Source organism: Lissotriton vulgaris, chromosome 10, assembly GCF_964263255.1.
Source record: "Lissotriton vulgaris chromosome 10, aLisVul1.2, whole genome shotgun sequence".
Taxonomy (NCBI): Eukaryota; Metazoa; Chordata; class Amphibia; order Caudata; family Salamandridae; genus Lissotriton; species Lissotriton vulgaris.
Window position 1 is genome coordinate 862,038,779 of NC_141698.1, and position 21,752 is coordinate 862,060,530.

Below are 21,752 nucleotides of genomic sequence, written 5' to 3' on the forward strand. Positions count from 1 at the left end.
CCTTCTCCACCAGAGTTAAGTATTCTCTGGAAGAAGTGTCTGGGCAAGATTAGCTGCACCTCACTGAAGGCAGGGGGCCCGTTCACAGAACTAACTTAAGACAAAATCCTAAACTTACTAGCATTTTCGTATTCAAAGAAGGCACTTATTCATTTTGATATTCACAGAAGACACTTACTCTTTTCGGTATTCACAGAAGTTAGGAGTCCAAACTTTTGGACTCCTAAATGCCTTCTGTGAATTCCGAAAGTCTTAAAATTAGGATTTTTCTCAATTTAGTAGTAGTAAAGTTAGGACTCCTAACTTTAGGACTCCTAAATGCCTTCTGTGAATACCGAAAGTCTTAAAATTAGGATTTTTCTCAATTTAGTAGTGGTAAAGTTAGGACTCCTAACTTTAGGACTCCTAAATGCGTTCTGTGAATACCGAAAGTCTTAAAATTAGGATTTTTCTCAGTTTAGTAGTAGTAAAGTTGAGAAAATCCTAATTTTAAGACTTTCGGTATTCACAGAAGGCATTTAGGAGTCCTAAAGTTAGGAGTCCTAACTTTATTACTACTAAATTGAGAAAAATCCGAATTTTCAGACTTTTGGTATTCACAGAAGGCATTTAGGAGTCCTAAAGTTAGGAGTCCTAACTTTACTACTACTAAACTGAGAAAAATCCTAACTTTAAGACTTTCGGTATTCACAGAAGGCATTTAGGAGTCCTAAAGTTAGGACTCCTAACTTCTGTGAATACCGAAATGAGTAAGTGCCTTCTGTGAATACAAAAATGAGTAAGTGCCTTCTGTGAATACCAAAATGGTAGTAAGTTTTGGATTTTGTCTTAAGTTAGTTCTGTGAATAGGGCCCAGGCAGTTTAGAAGATGATTGCCTTTAAAATGGGCTCCAGTTACTTATTCTTCAAACAACAGAGTTAAAATGATTGACGCAATCATCAGTCACTAAGGAATAATAGAATCCAGATCTGTGAGTTCTGATGGGTAAACCAGATGCAGAACGCATTTCTGGAATAAAATCATGGCATCAGCGGTGACAGCTATGTTAATAGAGAGACCATGGCACACAACAACTATAGTCGCAAATACCATGTTAAAAGTTGAACTAAAAAATAAATTTCTCCCCCTGCATATTTTACTGGTGATCATATTTTCAAAAAGAATTGTTCAAGCGATGAAGTGGTAAAATAGTCTGTATTATTAAGATATATAAGCCTTTTTTTAGAACTTGCCAGAAGGAGGCAATAGCTATGCTCCACCAAAGAACTGCCCCCTTTCTCCATGGCACCAATTTCAAGAAAAAGGGCCCGATTCACAGAATTAACTTAAGACAAAATCCTAAACTTACTACTTTTGATATTCACAGAATGCACTTACTACTTTTGGTATATTCACAGAATGGAGTTACGACTACTAACTTTAGGTCCACACTCGGGCCGGAAATTCCGGCCTGGAGGCGGAGCTTCCGGTTTGGAGGCGGAGCTTGCAGCTCGGAGACGGAGCTTCCGCTTGGAGGCAGAGCTTGCGGCCCGGAGGCGGAGCTTCCGGCTTGGAGGTGGAGATTCTGGCTCGGAGGTGGGGATTTAGCCATGGCTGAAATCTCCACCTCTGGGCTTGAAGCTCCACCTCCAAGCCGCAAGCTCCGCCTCCGGTCTGCAAGCTCTGCCTCCAGACCGGAATTTCCGTCCCGAGTGCGGACGTAAAGTTAGTAGTAGTAAATCCATTCTGTGAATACCAAAAGTAGTAAGTGCATTCTGTGAATACCAAAAGTAGTAAGTTTAGGATTTTGTCTTGAGTTAGTTCTGTGAATTGGGCCCAAAGAGTATGCGAGAATATCACCAATTAGAAGACAACAACCTTACCTCTGCCTTTAGCCTAACAATTCTCCACCGTGTAAGAATTGTGTAGCTATATTTTATTTGGGTTTTTTTCATTGCATGATGGAGAGGAAAGATGGAGGTGGAAGGATGCTGGGATTCACCACCTCAGATCTAGAAGTAGCACCCATCTCGCCCTCTCCATGACTAAAGGTAGATTGTAATAATTAGTGTGGAGCAAAGCAGCCCCAAGGCTAGAGCCAAATCTGTGTTCCGCTGCCCACAGCAGTATTCGAGGGTACAGGGATTCTAAATTCCTGGAACGCTCACAAGTTACCAGCTATGCCCTCATTGCTCTGCAGGACCCAGGGCCACTAGGAAGAACAACAATATCAGAATGTCAATCCTTGCACACCCTTGCTGATGTCCACAAGATTATGCATTCATTGAGGTGATTCTTCTGGCCAGGTCTAAAAGATGACTTCCCTTCATTTTCCATACCTCCACAATGAGTGTTATCACCATTAGCCCAATACATTAATCCTTGAAAAAACAATTCTGGTCACAATTCTGGCTAATAAAATAAATTAAAACTCAAAATACAACAACCTCATTCCTCAAATCCAAAGCAAAATGATTGTCAAACAAGTGACGGTTAACAAACTTGCCAATAACTCTGCATATGTAAGAGAGTCAAGACTCAGAATGCCTTGATCATTCACATTCAACGGAAGCAGTACTCCTATGTACAATTTCTACTTAGTAGCAGGTGTACCAAATGTGCTCAGACAGCTTTGAAAAAGCACAGATCCAGTACGTAATCTTTGTTCTGCCTCCTAGATGTTTTAATATTATGTTAAGTTGTTGTATTTAGTGCAACTTCACCCAAAATATGTGACGTCCCTGTAATATCCTGTTGGAAATGGAAACCTAAAGGACATAGCCCAACTAAATAAACTAAGTACTTGTCAAGGAATGAAAACATGTATCATGCTTTAAGGGAGTGCAGATGAAGAGTCCTTCTTCCAGAGGACCTGAATGCACAAACAATGTGTGCACTAAAGTGCAACTAAGGACCCCTTTATAGTTTGGTGGAGGAGGTACTCTGTTGCAATACTGCATTTTGAGTTAGGAGGACTTTCAGTATGTCGACGGTAGAGACTACTCCACCTCCGCAGAGATACATCTCTGACGGCCCGACAGAGTAAATGCCGATTTAAGTTTGACCGTTTGTCCGGCCACTCTATTTAGAGTGGGCGGACAATTGGCAGTTTTCACTGTACGTCACCGCCAGGTATAACCTTGAGGTGTGGTACAGGAAAACTTTAAAATTAACCTTCACGTCATTGGAGAAATCTCCCACATTGAGGGGGGTCATTGTGTTTTTTTATTTTCAAAAGGAAAATCCTGCTTTGGGATTTTTTTTCAAAAATAAAACAACACATTGGTACTTTGCTGCACAGCTTCTTCAGGTTCATGGAGCCCTCTGCCAAACTTTCAATGCATTTACTGAAATCACTGTGACTGGGATTCCTTTAAAAGTAAGGGTTGTCTGCTGGGCCAGCAGACATCTCAAAATCCAGGAGGCGGGTTCTCCCTCATGGCGACAGAGTACTTTACTCCATCGCTTCGTTGAAGTAAATGTCTGTCCGTCAAGCTCTAAATCTGGCCTTAAGTTGTGAATAAACTGCTTTCAGATTTCTAAAATTTAAATTCCTATTCACAGAATTAGGGCAATTCGTATTTCAGAATCAAAAAGTGCACTGAGGATGGTGAAAAATTCAGCTCTATGTTGGATTTTCCTCTGGCACAGATTTAAAGATAGAAGCCACAAAGGAGAGTGTCAGGAGTTGGTCATGTCAATGGTTATTAAATAAATGAATGTGGTCTTATGCCAACTTGTCATTTCATTTCTCCAGTCAATGCTATGAGGAGCATCATATCACCGTCACATCTCTGCTTATATGGCATGCATGTCATGATATGCTGATTTCCAGCTGGGTCAAACTGTGCCCTGTTCCCACATATGCCAAACATCATAAGGAGCCCCGGAGATCCCATATGAGAAACCATAGCGTGCCTGTTTGCCCATCTACCATCCATCCCCTAATCTGCCTTTGCTCCCATCTAGGACATGCATGACATGATGTGCCAGATACTACATATGCCAATTATGTGCCCATGTTGGCACATATGCCTGTCATGTCATGGTGCATCTTTATCCGTATGCGGCAGCTGCGATCTGGTGTGCCTGTTTTTCATTATTCTAGTCGGTCATAGCATGGCGTGGTGTCCTCCAAATGTGCGAGCTAGAGCATGATGATCATCTTTTACCTCCACATGACAGCCATGTCATGAATCGCCTTTTCCCATTTGCCATTCATGCCATAATGTTCCCAATGTCCTCATATACTTGCCGTGCCATGATGCGCCTCAGTTTCCCATATGATCCCCCAGTCATGATGCGCTCTGCCTCTTACCCCATGACAAATAATATCACTAGAGCAGGATGACAACACCCTCTTCCTAGTCACCCCTCTGCCTGGCACAACTGCTGAACCTGCTAATCCCAGATATTTGCATGTACACTGTGCATTTGAAGAGGGAGTACATATTTAATAAACCCTCTATTCACACATGTGCAGTGTTCATGTAAAGGTAGTTACAAAGTTAACTTCTCTGAGCTTGATTCCTGCCATCAGATTTGTTACTGTGACGGTGTGGGCTGTCACATGTGGTGGGGCTCTGTCCACCATGAAATAATAGACCAGCTGTCTTTGATGCTTATTCTAATATAGGAAGGTCCCCTTCATGCCTGGTCGTGGACTCTTCGGCCATTGGCTATTGTGCTCCCCCTTAAAAGTGCCTGTTATTACTTATCAGGAGATCTGAGACTCTTTCAAACTAACTTTTTTACCAACCCATTGCACACAATCATTCTGACTCCATCGGGAGTTCTGATGCGGTACCCATAAAAAGGGAATCGCAATTCTACTGTTATCATTTTCATGGAATTCTGAGTTATCCCCTATTGAATGGGAAATGGGAGGGGAAATTAATATTGGTGCACAGATTTCCACTGGAAATTCTCTTCTAGCAGGCTCTACTCCACCGTGTCAAACATTGTGAAAAAGCCACTGGAAAATCCAAAGGGGGTGGCAATTATGCATGTGAAACTACTGCACGAGTCCGAATTACCAGTTTGGTTGGTACCTCCTGGTACCGGCTGAATTAGGAATTGTGAAATTCTTAGAACTACTGGATGTCTAACTGTGAGCGTCCTACCAAATATTTTGGAAAACACTGAAGTAATACTAGTGAAACACGGGGGTGCTCAAATACAAAAAGGACCCCAATGGATGAGCACAGCGGCGGCAGGCTCGCTTCGGCTGGATTACAGCGTTTGCTCTTGTGTTGTCAATTTTGCATCGTTGTTTACACAAATCAACCAGTTCCAAAACATATTTTTCACCAATTGCCTTTTTGCAATGTCATGCTGCACTGGCCTGTCGGTGCCAATGAGTGCATAGTGCTATAAAGGCAGCAGCGTGAAATTGCAATTTCAGGTGGCAATTTATCAATTTATCAAGTTGCTAGTGGGAATATCCACGTTTTGATTGCATAAATAAAAGTCAATCCTGCCATAAAATAAAACAATGAGGATTTAGCGTGCACAGTGTAAATGGCTGGCGGGTCCATTTCTGCCTCGCGCTCTTTGTGGTTGCAGGAATGCCAGCCTCAGACAGCTTTCAAGAGAACCAAAGAGAAAGCAGAGCTGAAGGTATAAACAGTCGGAATTGTTTAAAACATATTTTGCCTTCAGAGAAATAAGAAACATATGTTAAGGGACACAACTTGAATGCTAAACTCAACATGATGCCTGCAAAACATTTGATGTAGCGTATATGATTGAAATAGAATCTCTGCTCTGCAAAGAATTATGCATGGCCATATGAAAACCAGTATGTTTTCTGGGTTTAAATTGAGTGTGACACTTACTTTGTCCAGTCTTACTCTATCTCCCTTGAATATATTGACTAAAAAGCACTTTGCCTGGTCCCAGGTGAATGAGCGCAGTGTGCAGTAGCTAAGTCCGAGGTAGCGGAATATGGGGAGAGGGGTGGGTAGGTGTGGGGGCATCGCCATCCCTTTTAATCCACCAAAGCATTCTAAGCACATTTTCACAGTAAATGCAATGGAAGCTACAGTTAAAGGGGTGCAAATCCTCCTGTGCCTGGAAAACCCCCCATCTCAAAAGCTAACACTGGCCCCTCTCTGGCCTGCTGGCTAGTCTGTCTCAGGCCCACAATATGATTCAATTCCTACCATCTTGTTCCTCAGACCATCCTGCTATTCTGTGCACTTCATTCAGACCACCTTTTTAAAATCCCTAACCACCCACGTTCCTGCCTGCTGGTTAAATCTTCATGCATTTTCATTTTCCCTGGGTCAGTTACCCAACTGCCTAACGTGTAAGTCTCCTTTTTCTCCCTTTCTCTTCATTTTTGGTTTAATGCATTTTATACTCGCAATTTCATCATTTACGCATATAAGATTTATTCTTTTTGTATTGTATTTGTCTATTTCTTCTGTTTACAAAATACTTCAATAAAATCATTTTGAACTTGAAAAAAGTACCACTCCGTAGCCAGCCTTCTATGCTTAGCCAAAGTTATTGAGATCTGAATAACATGGCTGCTAAAGAGTATTGCCCATGTTTAGCCATATGAGTTGGGACGGGCTGTAAAATCCTCACTGACATGCTTTCAATCATGGAAGATGTTTTGAGCACCCTTGACAGAGGAGCCTCCTGTCTTTATACTGCATATCTCCGTAGATTTCTATTCTGTAGAACACAGCATCCTTGATGCCTATATTATTGCATCGGCACTGGGGGCAATCACTTCATTGGTTCTCCTCTATCTGAACAACTGTTTTCAATTTTTCAGGATTATGAACTCTCCCTCTTACCATATCAGTATGCTCCACCGTGTCCTCCAAGGTTCCCCTGCAGCCTCCGCACTGTTCAATGTATATAGGAAGCCCTTTGATGTAGTGTACTGACATAGACAACTATCAATACGCTTATGATATACAAAAAGTTTCTAAAAGTGTTCCCTGAGGATTGGCACACTCAGATCTCAAAAGACCGAGAAAATACAAAGATGGCTGGATAGCTCTTGCTAAACTCACACAGGGCTGAGTTTGTAAAAATCTCATAACTGACCCCCAATGTCAATTCCTATTAATCACCCTCTTGTAATTTGGCATTGCTCCTTCTGTCATCAACAGTGGCAAAACCTTGGAGGTTGCTTTGGATAAGAAAGTGCTGCTTCAATTCCATGTGACAAACTCATGAACAACTACACAAATTATCAGCCTAGTCTGCTGCGTCAAATTTGTTCTACGTAACTCTGTCGTCATGTCTGTAGTCCAAGCTGAAGTCCTCTCTAGCTTGGTCTATTAGAATGCTCTTCTTACTGAGGTCTGTCCAGTCATTGTTAAGGCTGCCCTCTATGTAGCAGGCCCTTTGGCCCTAGGCACATGTCCCTTTGGTCACAATAGCCTAGTATTCCTCTTTTTGTTGACCATTATCATCAGGGGGACTCCACACTGAACTTTCTGATTGCAAAATCATTTAGATCACAAAAATGTGACAATGTTCTGTAGAATGAATGAAATGAAGTAGGTTTCCTTACCCGTGGATTCAATTTCCGTTTCTCAGGAGATGAGCATCTTCCATTTCAGTGCCCCAGTCCTGTGGGGTGATACTTTGCACGCTGCACACTGTGGCAGATTCAGAGACAGTGCCAAGGATGATGTGGTAAGTAATGATATGTGACTGTAGATGCTTCTGTTAGAAACATTGGCATTTGTACTTTATAATCTCTAAAGCAGAAGCGCACAACGGGATGGGGTTTCTCTTTGTCTGAAACCTGCCAAACAAATGCATCCATTTATTTAGAGGATTTGTGAAGGGCAGCATGTCTTCTTTCTGCCACTAGAGAGCACAGCCATTGGAGCATTACAAAATGTATGTTCTGAATGAAAGAAGGGGAAATTAGGTTCTGGTCGGTGTTGGTCTGGTAATTGCCAGACTGGCCAATCTGCAGCAGGCTTATTGTCGGTGTGTTGCAGGCTAGTGAGCTTCTTTCAGAGCATGGCAGGTCACCATGACCCAACCACGCCCTCATGTCCCATGGTATTTACTGCCTTCTCCAAGGAGGGCCTGATTTGAAATTTCTTTGGTCTCTAATCTATTCTCTGATTATGAGACCAACCCAAGGCAAGTTAGAACAGCAACTTTTCCAGAGGTGGATGTGGTTTTGGTTCAGATCAGGGGTTATAGGCTTTCAAGAGTTTGGGACAATAAGTGAGGCTTTATGGGGGGGAGGGGGAGGGGCAGGGGTCTCTCTCAAAACAAATGAGGAAAGAAGTTATTTTTCCAAATAGCTGTATGCATTGTGATGAGCGGAATATAAACAAAAAGCAGAGTCCAAAGGGGCTGCCAGGGACAAAGAAAAATATTTGGAATTAAGGATCAGATTGTGTCTATTTAATTGACATGAGTCAGATTCAAAACGTGTCAAAGGCCATTAGAAGGAGAAGCTGAATACTTCCTAAAGTCTACCAAATGCATAACTAAGATAATACCACAAATCCTGCCACTGCTATAGACAGAAGTGAGATTACCCCTCATGCTAAGAGTTAGAATCCCAGATGTTTAATGTATTCTTGAAGATCAGTAATCCTTTCAGCATCCCAAAAATAAAAATAAAAATCCTGTATGGCCCTCTTTTCATAAGTGATACAGCTGCTTTCCTTGTCACAAAGCATGTATTCTTGCTCTGCGAACACTGCTTGAACCAGTTCAACATTCGCATACTTACATGAAGGATGACCTTAGGAAACAGATTTAAAACCTTAACACAAATTGTCAGAATATTCGTCCGCAAGAGCTAGCAAAAGATCAGAATGCAGTAAATGAAAACATGCACCCAAACTAAAAGTTAATGAGATACCAGTGGTCAAAAATTTTGAATATTTAGTATTGGTCAATGCAGCTTGCATGGCTGGATTTACACACCAGATCAACATAACAATCCAAATTTATGGACACAGTTTTTTGTCTATCAGCAGTTTAGGCACTAGAATATGAGAAGACTGAAAATGACTCCATTAAAAAAGGCTATCACATTTCAGATAAGTTATTATTAAAGCGTCTGCAATTCTGCACACAGATTTCTATAAGTCTATGACATACCAACAAAATATCAGGAGTCATGCGGTCAAGTTTATTTACTTTTGATGAATATCACAATACTAGTTATACTTACAAAAATGGCATTGACAACCTGTGATAAGAGCATTTCACAAAATACAAACCCTTTGACTTATAAATCCGTTATACACCAGAAACCATTTGGGACTAATCACAAAAATAGCAGCTTGATGTACAGGAATGATATTAGCAATTTATAAATAATGCCATTTCACATTTGCCAAAGCCAGATTGCCAATTTACAGAAATCTGACCATAACTTTCCCACTATTCAGCCAAGTTATAAGTTCATGGGGAGACCATCAGTTGTCAAATAAAAAAAAACATCTACACAACCTATGACCTTTAAGAAAAACCAAATAATATTGCATCAGTTTTAGTTTCGCACTTTTTACAGAAAGTCTCCTGATGAACATTATGTCTACAAGTGAAATATCAGTTTATACCACTTTGCTGCAAAGTGTAAAAAGACCAACACATCCAAGTAATTTCCACGTGCTCTTGGAGACCAGGACGTGAAACCAAATCACTAAAGCAGAGCTAACCACGAGAAACAACAGCACATTTGTTTTTACAGGATGTTAAATGCTGAACTAATTATAGTACTTGGCAGTGTGCTTCACGGTTTTACCACCCCAATACACGCCAGGGAAAGCTGAGGGAACCCATTGAATTCCGAAATTTCCCGACTACAGACATTGAATGACTTCTTGGGACTCGGGAATAATGTACCCATGTCCTGATACAGAGAACCTGTTGAAATACTACCCTATTTCAAGAATCTGCCTACAAAAGACAACGATCAGTTCTGGACATTTGTGGTCACTTCTGCAGGTCTGATTGCACGTGTTAGTTGCTGCATTATCCATTATGTGTGGTCTTCTTACAAGCTCAATTGGCAGCACCAAATGGAGGATGTTAGCAAAGTCAAGAGTCAATTACATGAAAAATGTTACTACTAACACCCTTGATTGTAATTTTAACAAAGGAAGAACAGTAGGCGAAGGTGTAGGAAAGAAGTCAGTCCTCCTTGCATGCAAACATAGATTTTCCATCATCGAGCAGGACAGAGATCTGGCGATCGGAGCAGCGCACTGGTACCTCACTGTCGAGGCAGGATTTCAGCAGCTGCCCGGATGTCTTACCATACACTGTCAATACCTCCTTTTCATCAGGATTGAATCTAAGACAGTGGTTGGTGCACATCCAATGAATACATTTGACAACAAAACAGATAAAAGACACATCACAAAAAAACTATAATAAATTAGCAAAACTGAGGTGAAAGTCGACCTAAGTTGTTAATAAAAACTGAGGGGCAGATTTACTACTTCTGGTGCATCTTTGCTAATCAGCAGGGATGCGCCAGAAGAGTTGCAACGCATCTGCCCACTGATGCGTTGCACCACTGATGCGCTGCATTCACAATGAGGTGCACCGTGGCAGACGGATGGGCAGATGCGTGTCGCATCCAACCCCCCGCGCTGAAAGCCAGCATATTGCTGGAGTTGTGTTGCAAGAGCGACGCAGCTCCAGCAAGACTCGGGGTGCCCCTATCACTAACATGCTGCGTCAATCCTTACGCCTGCTTCAAGCAGGCGTAGGGTTTTGACGCAGTATGGCCATAAAAGTGAATGAGTTAAATCTTGTAGATTTTCGTAGGCGTCCCTGCGCCGGAACGCTCCCCCCTGTGCAGGAACGCCCACATGTGGCGCAGGGCTTTACAACGTGACGCATCTCCCTAGATGCGTCACGTTGTAAATAGCCCACAGCATGGTGCTGGCTTTGTGCCGCCTTTGCGTCACTTTTGTGACGCAGCGGCGGTGCTAATCTGGCTTAAGGGGCTTGTAAAGTTGCCCTTAAATTTTCTGTTATTTTTCACTCAAGTGAGATTAAACTTCAAAGGACCATTTAAAAGAAAACAACTAGCAAATGTATACATTGAAATGAAATGGAATTGGAGAGGAGAGGAGAGGAGAGGAGAGGAGAGGAGAGGGGTTTTTAAGGACTCCATACATCAAAGTGTGAGATTTGTAAGAGAGGAGGTGAGGTCACAAGTTGCAGTCCACCTGAGCGATACAATGTTAACCGTATCACCACGAGGTTAACCGGTGAGTTAGGAGAGTGGTAAAATCAATTGTGTTCACGCTGCTGACACATCTCACAGAGTAAGGTCACAGGCGTTCCATTCTCAGATTGTCCATCACCCATATATATATTTAAAAAAAACTATTCTATTCCACAGGGACTCTCAATCAAAGACAAACTACTTCTTAAATGTTCTTGCCTTTTCTCTTGCTATCTTAACTTCCACTTCCGGTTTTCAACCCACGTCTCTATTCTAATCCCACCATCTGTCTGTCCGCAAGCCTTACCTATCTGTTTCTTCGGGTATGCATGTTGATTTCCAGCTTGCATTTTATAACATAAGAGTAACATGTCTCTTGAGTCCCACCTTTCAAAAACCTATCAAATTGTCAATAGATTGAATGTAAACATTTGACTACGGTCTGGTATTTGCTTTAAAATTACTTTTATAACATCTTTGATGTGATAGCGTAAGTCATTCATAAATTACGTCATGGAACTCACTGCAGTATTAAGTATGTAGATTAATTTCTTAACTAAAACAACAGCCTAAAAGGGAGGGTCACAGAAAACTAGCAGATTCCTTGAGATTGGAAGCGAGGTGGTAGTGTAACGGTAGTACATGTAGAATGCAGTGGCATGTTAATGTGTAGCCCTTTAAAATGTAGTTGCAAACTAAAGAATAACAGAAATGAACATCCATTGCACAGAATGGTGTATTTACCAAAGCACGTGTTAGTCCAGTGCTTTTACATACTTGTGTACGTTTGGAAATTGCTTTCACTAATATTTTAATCTTGAAGTTTTGGACAAATATGACATGCATCATTTTCATACAGAACATGCAAAATTATTTAAAATGTAGTAACGGTCACAAACCAAAATGCACAGTAGCCAATCAATTGAAGTGATACATCTGCGATTTGCTTCTGCCTTTCTTCCTCATGACACATGGGACCACAAGACTAATCTAATTAGTCATGAAGGCTTATGGCAACAAAAAGACTTTATACAGACACACATCTTACTTGGCAAAAGGATGAAATCTATTCCTGTGATCATGCTCTGCTGTTAGCAAAATATAATATCCCTGCCTGCCTTTGCACGTTTACTGTCATTATATTTTTTTAGGTCTCGGCTAGCGTAGGCTGCGCTTGCGCAGTCTTGCTGGTGAGATTTTATGTTTCTAGTAGTGAGGCCGCCCTTCTTCTCCATTGGCTGGCTTCCTAAACTGCGGCCAGCCATTGGAGAAGAGGTTTGTCTTTCAATTTAAGCCCCGTCTTTTTCGGATTGGGGGGCGTGTTTTTGGGTTCTTTCTCTCTGTGACGTCCTCAGTCCAAAACACGCCCCTCAGTCTGAAAAGGACGGGGCTTAGTTCCTTGTGTCCTCGCCGCAGTTTTTCTTGTTTAAATCTCCTACGTCCCTGTCCTAAAATGTTGGCTTGTATTTATAAGTATTGTCACCTACTATCTACCATCTTACTGGGAATACCTTATGCACTTTACTTTGCGTTATTGTAAAGCTCTATTCCACCTCTGGGTAAAGAACGCGCTATATAAAAACACATAAATAAAATAAACGGTCGCTTTACAAACACAACATTTGTTACTGATTCGAATCATCGCTGTACCGGTAACATGAAAATAGAAGAAGGACAGCGCACGGTGAACTTCCCAAGAGATTTTGTAAACTTGTAAATTAATTTAGCGGCCATCTTAAACATGTCATAATATAACATTCCAAAGTGGGAAGGTTATAATCCGGTATGAGTACAAGTGTGCTAACACACTAAAAGATATTCACAGACATCGAAGCAAAAATACTGTGCAGCATTTATTATGTCTTTGCAAATATTTCAAAATTGCTTTGCTGTGGCAAAAATCTTTCAGAGGTTTCTATTTATGATGCCAGTGCATGAAGGCTGCAGTTACTGGCACAGTTCTCTAAGATACTTTTAATTATTTGTCGGTGAGCGTGCAGGAGTGCGCCTCTGCAACCGGAAGTTGAACGTCTCTCTGCGCTCGCGGCCTTAGAGAGCACTTCCGGAGCAGGGTTTCCTCCTTTTCGATGTCGACCATTTGTTACAGGGGGAGGTGAGGAACGTGTGGAGGAGAAAAGTACTTACCGGTGGTGGCTGTGGTGGAACCGGGAAGGGGGTGTCTATGGAATAACTTCTGGGAGCTTCTCAAGAGCACAATGAGCCTTGGAAATGGGCACAACGGCAGTAGTTGTGGATAGAGAGCCCCGACAGGGACCGGAGGGAAGAGGGTACAATGTTCCAGCGTGATCATGGCTTCTAGCGGTGCGGTGACCGGGTGAATTAATACTGCAGGGATAGCCACTGTAGAACTTTCTTTTCACAATTGTCAATTGGTGTTTATTCAGTACTCTCGATTGAAGTACGGCATCCTGCTGTTAAAGCTATATTATATATATTATATATACACACGTAAGTGGCAACATGGGATCGTCCGGCCACCCAGTTTACCGGGGATGTCTTTATCTGGGATTCAGGGGTTTAACTCCATATACCGCTGTTCAAATTAGCACGCCATCTCTAGATTATGCTTGGATGTTTCATAGTGTGAGATTGAATGATTTTAAAGACGGTGACAGCCACATTGAGCTTTTATGTTGACTGCTTTCCATACCAAAAATTAGTTATGCCTCAAGTTGAGATAGATCAAGCAAGAACAAGCCATATTTAAATCTGCGATTGGTGTGCATTGGCCAAACCTTTCAGCCAGTGATTGATTCTCTTTACTCGCTCAATCAGCAAACAGTGCGTCAGGCACTGTAAACATAAACATGTTTTTCTATTGAATTAGTAGACCCATCTTTACACTGCTGGTGGTTAAAATTCCGTTTTTTTTCTTTTAAACTTTCACATTATCAGAAAAAATATGTATATTGCAACGATCCACCCGTTGAAGCTTCACTGATTAGCTCACATCTTTAGTTGTTTGAGTTGGACAGTCTCCTATTTGGAATTCTTGGAAGTGTTTCTGGAAGGAACCCTGTGTAAAGCGATGTTAAAGTAGACCTTATTGGAGCTGTGTTGCTTTGTAGCATCTAGCTTGTAAAAGATATATTGGGTTGATCGACCTGTAAGGTGGTGCACGTCGTCTCGCAATCAGAGTTTTCATATGTCTTACTTTGTTACTTTTATATTTCACTAGTAATCCTTAATGGGTTCCAGAGTAGCCTGCAATGTGCTAAAACAGGATGTACGTTGTTACAACGCATGCTTTTAGCAAGCATGCTGTAACAACGCGGTTTTTATAACGCATTCTTTCACAACGCATAATACAAAGGGGTGTTGGATAGTTTGAGTTTGAGTTTGAGTTTAAAATTACTTGTAAAGCGCACATACACCAGCGGTTTCTTGGCGCTACAACTAACAAGATCCGAGGCTAGAAGAAAGGGGAAGCTGTTGGGGATTTAGTCAAAGGACTTAGTGAACAGGTGGGCCTTGAGGTGTTTACGAAATTGTGGGTACAGAGTGATGGTGCGGAGTTCAAGGGGGAGGGAGTTCCACAGGATCGGGGCAAGGGTGGCAAATTTCGAGCCTCCCCACTTCTTTCTCCGATAGCGAGGGATGGTGAGGAGGGACTGGGAGGATGAGCGTAGTTCCCTGGTGGGAACGTAGGGGGTGATCTCAGAAGAGATGAATGCGGGTGCCAAGTTCAGTCGAGCCAAGAAGGTGATGGAAGCGAGTTTGAATTGGACCCGAGCTCGCACAGGGAGCCAGTGTAAAGATTTCAAGAGGGGGGAGGAGTGGTGAAATTTCGGAAGACTGAAGACCAGGCGGGCCGCCTGGTTTTGTATCTGCTGCAAACGCCGTAGACTATATGCAGGAATACCTGCATATAGGGCGTTGCCGTAATCCAGGCGGGACACCACCATAGCCAAGATGATAAGTTTGAGGGCAGAAAAAGTAAAGAAACGGGACACCCTGCGAATAGTGCGCAATGAGAGGAAAGAGGAAGATACCACAGAACTAACCTGGGAGTGAAGGGTGAGTTGAGAATTGAGTTTTATGCCGAGGGTTTTGACAGAGGTAGTGGGTGCAGGAGAGGGGCCAAGTGAAGGGGGCCAAAAAGAGAAGACCAGGGGCTGGATGAACCACCCGTAAACACCAGCTCGGTCTTATCGGGGTTGAGTTTCAGGCGATTGTGGTTCATCTAGTCCCGGATGTGGAGCATGACAGTTTGGAAGTTAAGAACAGAAGAGGGGGAAGAGGACAGATTGAAGACAAGCTGGAGGTCATCCGCATAATTAAATACGGCGACCTCCATTTGTTGAAGAGAAAACATAAGAGGGGCGACATAAAGATTAAACAGGAGGGGGGAGAGGGAGGAACCCTGGGGGACCCCGCACTGAACTTTCCGGACGTCCGCTGTAAAGTCACCGAGGCGGACGGCCTGGGTGCGGTCACTCAGGAAGGAGGATAGCCAGACCAGAGCAGTCCCCCCGATCCCCGCCGCCCTGACACGGGAAAGTAAGATGGTATGATCCACCGTGTCAAAGGCGGCTGAGAGATCGAGGAGCACAAGGGCCTGGCGCTGGTTGGTATCCATACACTCCCTGAGGTTGTCCAGGACCAAAATGACAACGGACTCCGTGGAGTGTGCGGGGCGGAAGCCGGCCTGGCGGGGAGCCAGAGCTCCGTGCATCTCCACAAAGGAGCTCAGAGCGCAGGTGACATGGCCCTCGAGCACCTTTGCCAGAAATGGCAAAAGGGAGATGGGGCGGAAATTGGCAGGGACAGAAGGGTCTGCCCCGGGTTTTTTGAGAATCGGCACAATAACCGCAGACTTCAAGGGGTTGGGTACTACACCTTGGGCCAGGGAGCTGTTAAGAAGATGAAGGGGGGGGGTCTGGGCAGGTAACAAAGATATGGCGGAGGATGTGAGCAGGACAGGGGTCAAGTGGAGAGCCAGATTTGACCAAGGGTACTAAGGAAGTCAGAGCTTCCTTGGATATGGGAGGGAGGGTGGCGAGTACTCCCTTGGGAGGGGGACATTGGGGGTCAACAAAGGAAGGAGAAGGGGGCGGGATGTTGGCTTTAATGGTAGTGATTTTGTGAATAAAGTAGTTATTGAGGGAATGGCAGAGTTCTTCGGACGGGGCGGGCTTAAGGGTTGTTCGGTCTGAAAACGCCAGGTTATGAACAATCGTAAATATCTCCTTGGACTGGTTTTCTGCAGCAAGGATTTTGGAGGAGAAGTAGGTGGTTTTGGCCTCCAAGATGTCTTTTTTATACTGGGTAAGGATGTTAGTATACTCCAGTCTTAGAATGGGGCAATAGCTTCTCCTCCAAGCCCGCTCCACGCGACGTACTGTAAGTTTGGTGGCCTTAAGCTCTGCATTGAACCACCGGTTGGCATCCTTATCGCGCTTGGAGGTAATGCGGGGCAACAGAGTCACTGCCAGCGGAGAGCCACTGATCTATGGCCTCGACCTGGGAAAGGGTGGAAAGGCCCTGCAGGGAAGGGAGGGAGGTGGTAAGAAGGGAAGAGAGATCTTCCAGGTTAGCTCGGCCCCATGATCGGACCCAAATGTTTTTGGGGCGAGGGGGCTTGGCTGGGGGGTGAATGGGCAGGGAAAATGAAATCAAGTGGTGGTCGGACCATGTGCAAGGCGAAATAGAGAGAGATTCCACAGGACAATTCAGGGACCAGATCTGGTCAAGCATATGACCTTTGATGTGGGTGGGGGAGTGAACATGGGGTGTGAAATTGAGGGATTGGAGGGTTTCAGAAAATTCCTTTGAGGACGAGCATTCAGCTGGGTCAGAAGGCCAGAAGTTGAAGTCGCCAAGGAGAAGAATAGAGGAATTGTTGACTGTAATGGTGGCCAAGACTTCCAAGAAATCAGAGAGAAACTGTAAAGGGGATTGAGGAGGGCGGTAGGTAAGAAAACAGGTCACAGGGGGAGAGGTGGAGGTGGTGCAGATAACCAGATATTCGGTGGTCGCGATGTCAGGCAGGGACAGGATTTGAAAAGGGAGATTGGTGCGTGCGATGACCGCCACGCCGCCCCCAGCTCTGCCAGAAGGGCGATCTGCCCGGAGGGCATAGTAAGTAGCCGGTAAGGTGGCTAGTAGGGCGGGGAGGGAGTCATCGCCGAACCAGGTCTCCGTTAGAAAAAGAAGATCTGGGCCATGAAGATCTAGCAGGACCGAAAGTTCGTGCGTATGGGCGACAGCGGACCGAGTATTAAGGTAAAAAGCCGTAAAGGATTTGGGGGTTGTAGGATGAGTAGTGCTTCTAGGCGGGAGAGAGGGGCCAGCTATAGGAAGGGGGAAGTGCGGAGGAGCAGCAGGGGAGAGACCAAGGGAGGAAATGTGAGAACAAATGGAGGCTGCGATGGGCCAGGGTCCCTGGAGGCGGCGTAGTTGGACCGGGGTGTAGGTGATGAGCGGGGCAGAGTGACGCGCCCCTAGCCCCGGTCGGCCGCGGACGGGCGCAGACGGGCTTAACTTAGGCGCAACTTTGGCGCGCCTCCGTCGCGCCCGCTGCGCCGTCTATGAGGGGAAGTTGTAATATAGGGACACATGGGGGGGGAGTCTGAAAGGGGGCGTGGCAGGGGGTGGAGGGACAGAGGAGCTGCCCCGCCAACCACAGAGCAGCCCGAGATGGTGGGCACGCCCGTCCCCGCCCTCGTGACCTGCCCGTCAGAGGGTGAGGGAACGAGCAGCGTGGGGCACTCTGGCGGCGGCAGGCAGGGAAGTCAGGAGGCGTCAGGGGGTGCACGATGTCCAGAGCGCAGCCCCTGCAGAATGAAGGCAAGGTAAATTAAAACAGTCTTGTGATTTTTAAAAGCAGAGTTGCACCGCGCCTCGGCAGCGTTGTAGCTCCCGGCAGAGCCTCGGGAGATCTAGTCAGTATCAGGACTCGCCCAGCTGAAGTAGATTGCCAGGGGGGGAGGGACAGAGGAGCTGCCCCGCCAACCACAGAGCAGCCCGAGATGGTGGGCACGCCCGTCCCCGCCCTCGTGACCTGCCCGTCAGAGGGTGAGGGAACGAGCAGCGTGAGGCGCTCTGGCAGCGGCAGGCAGGGAAGTCAGGAGGCGTCAGGGGGTGCGCGATGTCCAGAGCGCAGCCCCTGCAGAATGAAGGCAAGGTAAATTAAAACAGTCTCGTGATTTTTAAAAGCAGAGTTGCGCCGCGCCTCGGCAGCGTTGTAGTTCCCGGCGAGCCTCGGGAGATCTAGTCAGTATCAGTATATAGTGAATATTTTAATTTACTATTCCAACACCAGTCCCCGTTGACACTAGGGAAGGTGTTGGAAAGTAAATTAAAAGTATTCTCTATCCTTGAGCGCACCCCAGAGTCATGCTTTGTAATAGAATGCGATTTAAAAACTGCATTGTAATAGCACTGCGTGCTAACAGTTGCGTCGTAAACGACGTTCCCCGCTACAACACCTCATCAGGTGTAGCAATCACTATATGAATGCAAACCTTTGCCCTCTTCTGTCCCTCTACCATCCTTCTCAATCCAAACAACTAACGTATCCACCACACAAATATTTCACTATACTAATTCACCACTAATCCTTTATGGTTTTCGAAGCAGCGCTATTTGTAGAAAAAGTGGTTTGCCGCCTCGTCATGGGTAGTAGGCTACATATAAATGCAATTCCAATAGGCATTCCATCTGCAGCAACATTCATTTTCACACGTGCTGTTAATACCTAGCAAATCCTTATGTTCCGCACGTCAGCAGATCTGATGCAATCCTTATAAAAGCGGTCTGACTAAGGCAGTGGTCTTCAAACTTTTTAACGGCCTGTGAAAAAAATAAATCGGCCCCCCTCTACAATTGTATTAAATTGGCAACATTTAAATATGTCTAGACGTATTTAAACATTGCAGGCAAGTTCTGTTACTGTTGTAATAATCCAATCAAATACACGATTACCAAAACATACTATTCTGGTCAGCCAGGCCTTACTAACGTGTAAAAGTATCCACTGCAGGATTCTTAGATATGGGGGTGGGATTTTTGCAGGATATTTGGAGTCCCTTCCGACACCTCCCAGCCAGGATATAAATGATAAAAGATGTTAGTGATGGCCCATTACAGAGTGGCTTACTGCTACTCATTGTTTTCCACTTACAGCAAAGCACTGTTATAAGCATAAAGCCTTATTGGCCAGAGCCTGTTGCCTCCCCTGGGATCACTTGAGGCCCCACTAGAGGGGCCTGCCTGCCAGTTTGAAGACCCCTGGACTAAGGTATACTTTATCTTATAGGCTCTAACTTTTAGATATGTAGGGTTACTGTAAGCATTAAGGCTTGCTTGACCAGATTGTGTCAAGGAAAGGAGATGCTGTGGCACTGTTGGATATCATTTTTAGCAGCAGCTTAATTTTTAAGGCACATACAAGCATCCCTGCAGAATAACCTAGGTTGGCGCGTGTGACACAGCATCAGGAGTGGTGTGCAGCATGGCTAACAAACTTTGGAAAAGCCAATGGGCCTCAAAGTCATGACCTATTAAGTTTGCCAGTGCTCTTGATATTTTTTTCCCTCTTGTTGCCTGAACAAAAGTTTCATTTAATTAGCACCATTTTAATGCTTAAATATGACAATATACAACTGAAAAGGAGCTAGTTAATCTGAAACGGATATGCCACTGTAACCGCCACAACCCATTGTAGAATTTTTTTGTAACTTTTTAACTGTTTGAGATAGAAATTATTTTCAATATGATGATTAAGCTTTAAATGATTGAGAAATGCATATTCATGTATGAAGTAACAATTTCAGTGGCCCTGCATTTGTGTATTTGAATGAAGAATTGAAGAGATATACCTCATTAAAAAAGAAAAGGGATAGCAAAGTCTTAAGGCAACTGGATCAGCTGTGGCATGTCTGGGTCCTACTTAATGGGCATGGACGATTTAGCGGTTTGTCTAGTTTATATATGGGGACAGCTTTGCATCTCTGACCTCCAGAAAAGCTGCCCACCAGCATTCTTCCTATAGGTAGGAGAGAAGTGCCTACAACTCACTCCTACTCTACTCTATACAAGTATACTCTCTATTAATAAACTAGTCACTCTCTACTAAGTATTAATCACTGCTAATACTCTCTACTACTCTCTAATGCTCACCTATTGCCATCGTAAATGACAATACCATTTATTTATGTTTAAAAAAAAAGAAAAAAAAATGCCATTTGCAATGCCAATAGCTCTAACTTTAAGAAAGACGAGACTATTGCATTGTAAATGCATGTTGTTTATAGCCACAGAGCTTTTACCCTGACAAGGATAACTTGTGGTACTGGAATGGATGCTGCTCTGAGGAAGTGTTGTCAAGTAGGTCTGGCCATTGCTAATTCCCAATTCAGGAGAGGTGAGAATGTGGTCGCCTTTAGATTCATAGACCCCGTGATACACTGTCACATGCACTGTGATGGTAATTCCGCTGTACTTACTTGTGACATCAAAAGGGATCTGTTTGCATTCAGATGTCCGCGGCCAAGGACAATAATACACAGCTCCACCTTCAACTATCTCCGGCTGGGTTGTGTTTGCTTTTGGGGCTCCAACCAAGACACTTACTCTAGAAAAGAAGAGACAATGCAAAGTGTGAGATGGCGGCTACCGCCCTGTATAAATCAAATCAATCAATCAATCAAGCCAAACATTATCCCACTGGCCTAAGCCTGTACTCTCTGGAGGATTGCTCAACCAGCCTGTAGCCTTCAGAAGTTTGAAACTTCAGTCATCTACGTGGAGGCAGAGGATTTAACTTCAGCTCCTCCTATGTATGAATCCTGGATTTTGCTCTACCATTTGTAGTGTATTCCAGTCACAAGACAGACCATACCTATGCAGCATGAATGCTACAGAAAAGGTAGCAGTACTAGAACACTTCTAGCCATCTGCTTTAAAGGAACAGTGGAATAACTTGCATAATTAGAACTATTACTGCACGTTTGGCATCCTGCAACTGGCTCAGTACATCAAAGAACTGATCACTGGTAGGGAGCTGGGCTTCCATTCCTCAGAACTGACAGAGCAGGAGTAGTTCGAAGACCAAGTGTAGCTTTTATTATTCTCAAGGACATTGAGTTTCCACTTTGGAATAGGGGTTAGAAGTTCATTTAAAGATAAATGGAACATATTTGCCCAAAACACTGCCTTGCAATATTACTAGATTAGATCACTGGGAAATGTGTATACTTACTCTCTGACTTAATACAAGGGGCAGCGGGGTCATCTAGGAATATGCTAATGTTGTGTGACTATGACTAGGGACCTAAGGAGTTACTTGTTCCTTCAGAAATTGAATGAGCTCATGGAGGCTAGGGGTTTTAACCAACTGGTCCAAACTGCAGGGGAGTTGAAAAGACCCATATATAGGACTTTATCTGCTCCTGGTAAGTCATTAAAATTGAGATGTGTAGAATTTCCTATCTGTTCACATCTTCATATAAATGCAGTCCAGCCTTTAAAGGCACCCTGGGGGTGCTGGAAGAGCTTCAATGCCCCAGGGACACCCATGCACTAGATCAGGAGAATGTATGCAATGGTGGACCGAATGCC

General features: G+C 44.1%; 1 protein-coding gene across 1 annotated transcript in view; it reads right to left on the bottom strand.

Annotated features, from left to right (window-relative positions):
- The window catches only part of ITGA8 (integrin subunit alpha 8), a 721,129-nt gene that overhangs the window by 662,624 nt on the left and 36,753 nt on the right, over positions 1 to 21,752 (bottom strand). Inside the window, exon 2 of the mRNA XM_086941818.1 lies at positions 20,639 to 20,766. Within this exon, the coding sequence (XP_086797944.1) occupies positions 20,639 to 20,766 (128 nt within the window). The remainder of the gene's footprint in view (positions 1 to 20,638; positions 20,767 to 21,752) is intronic.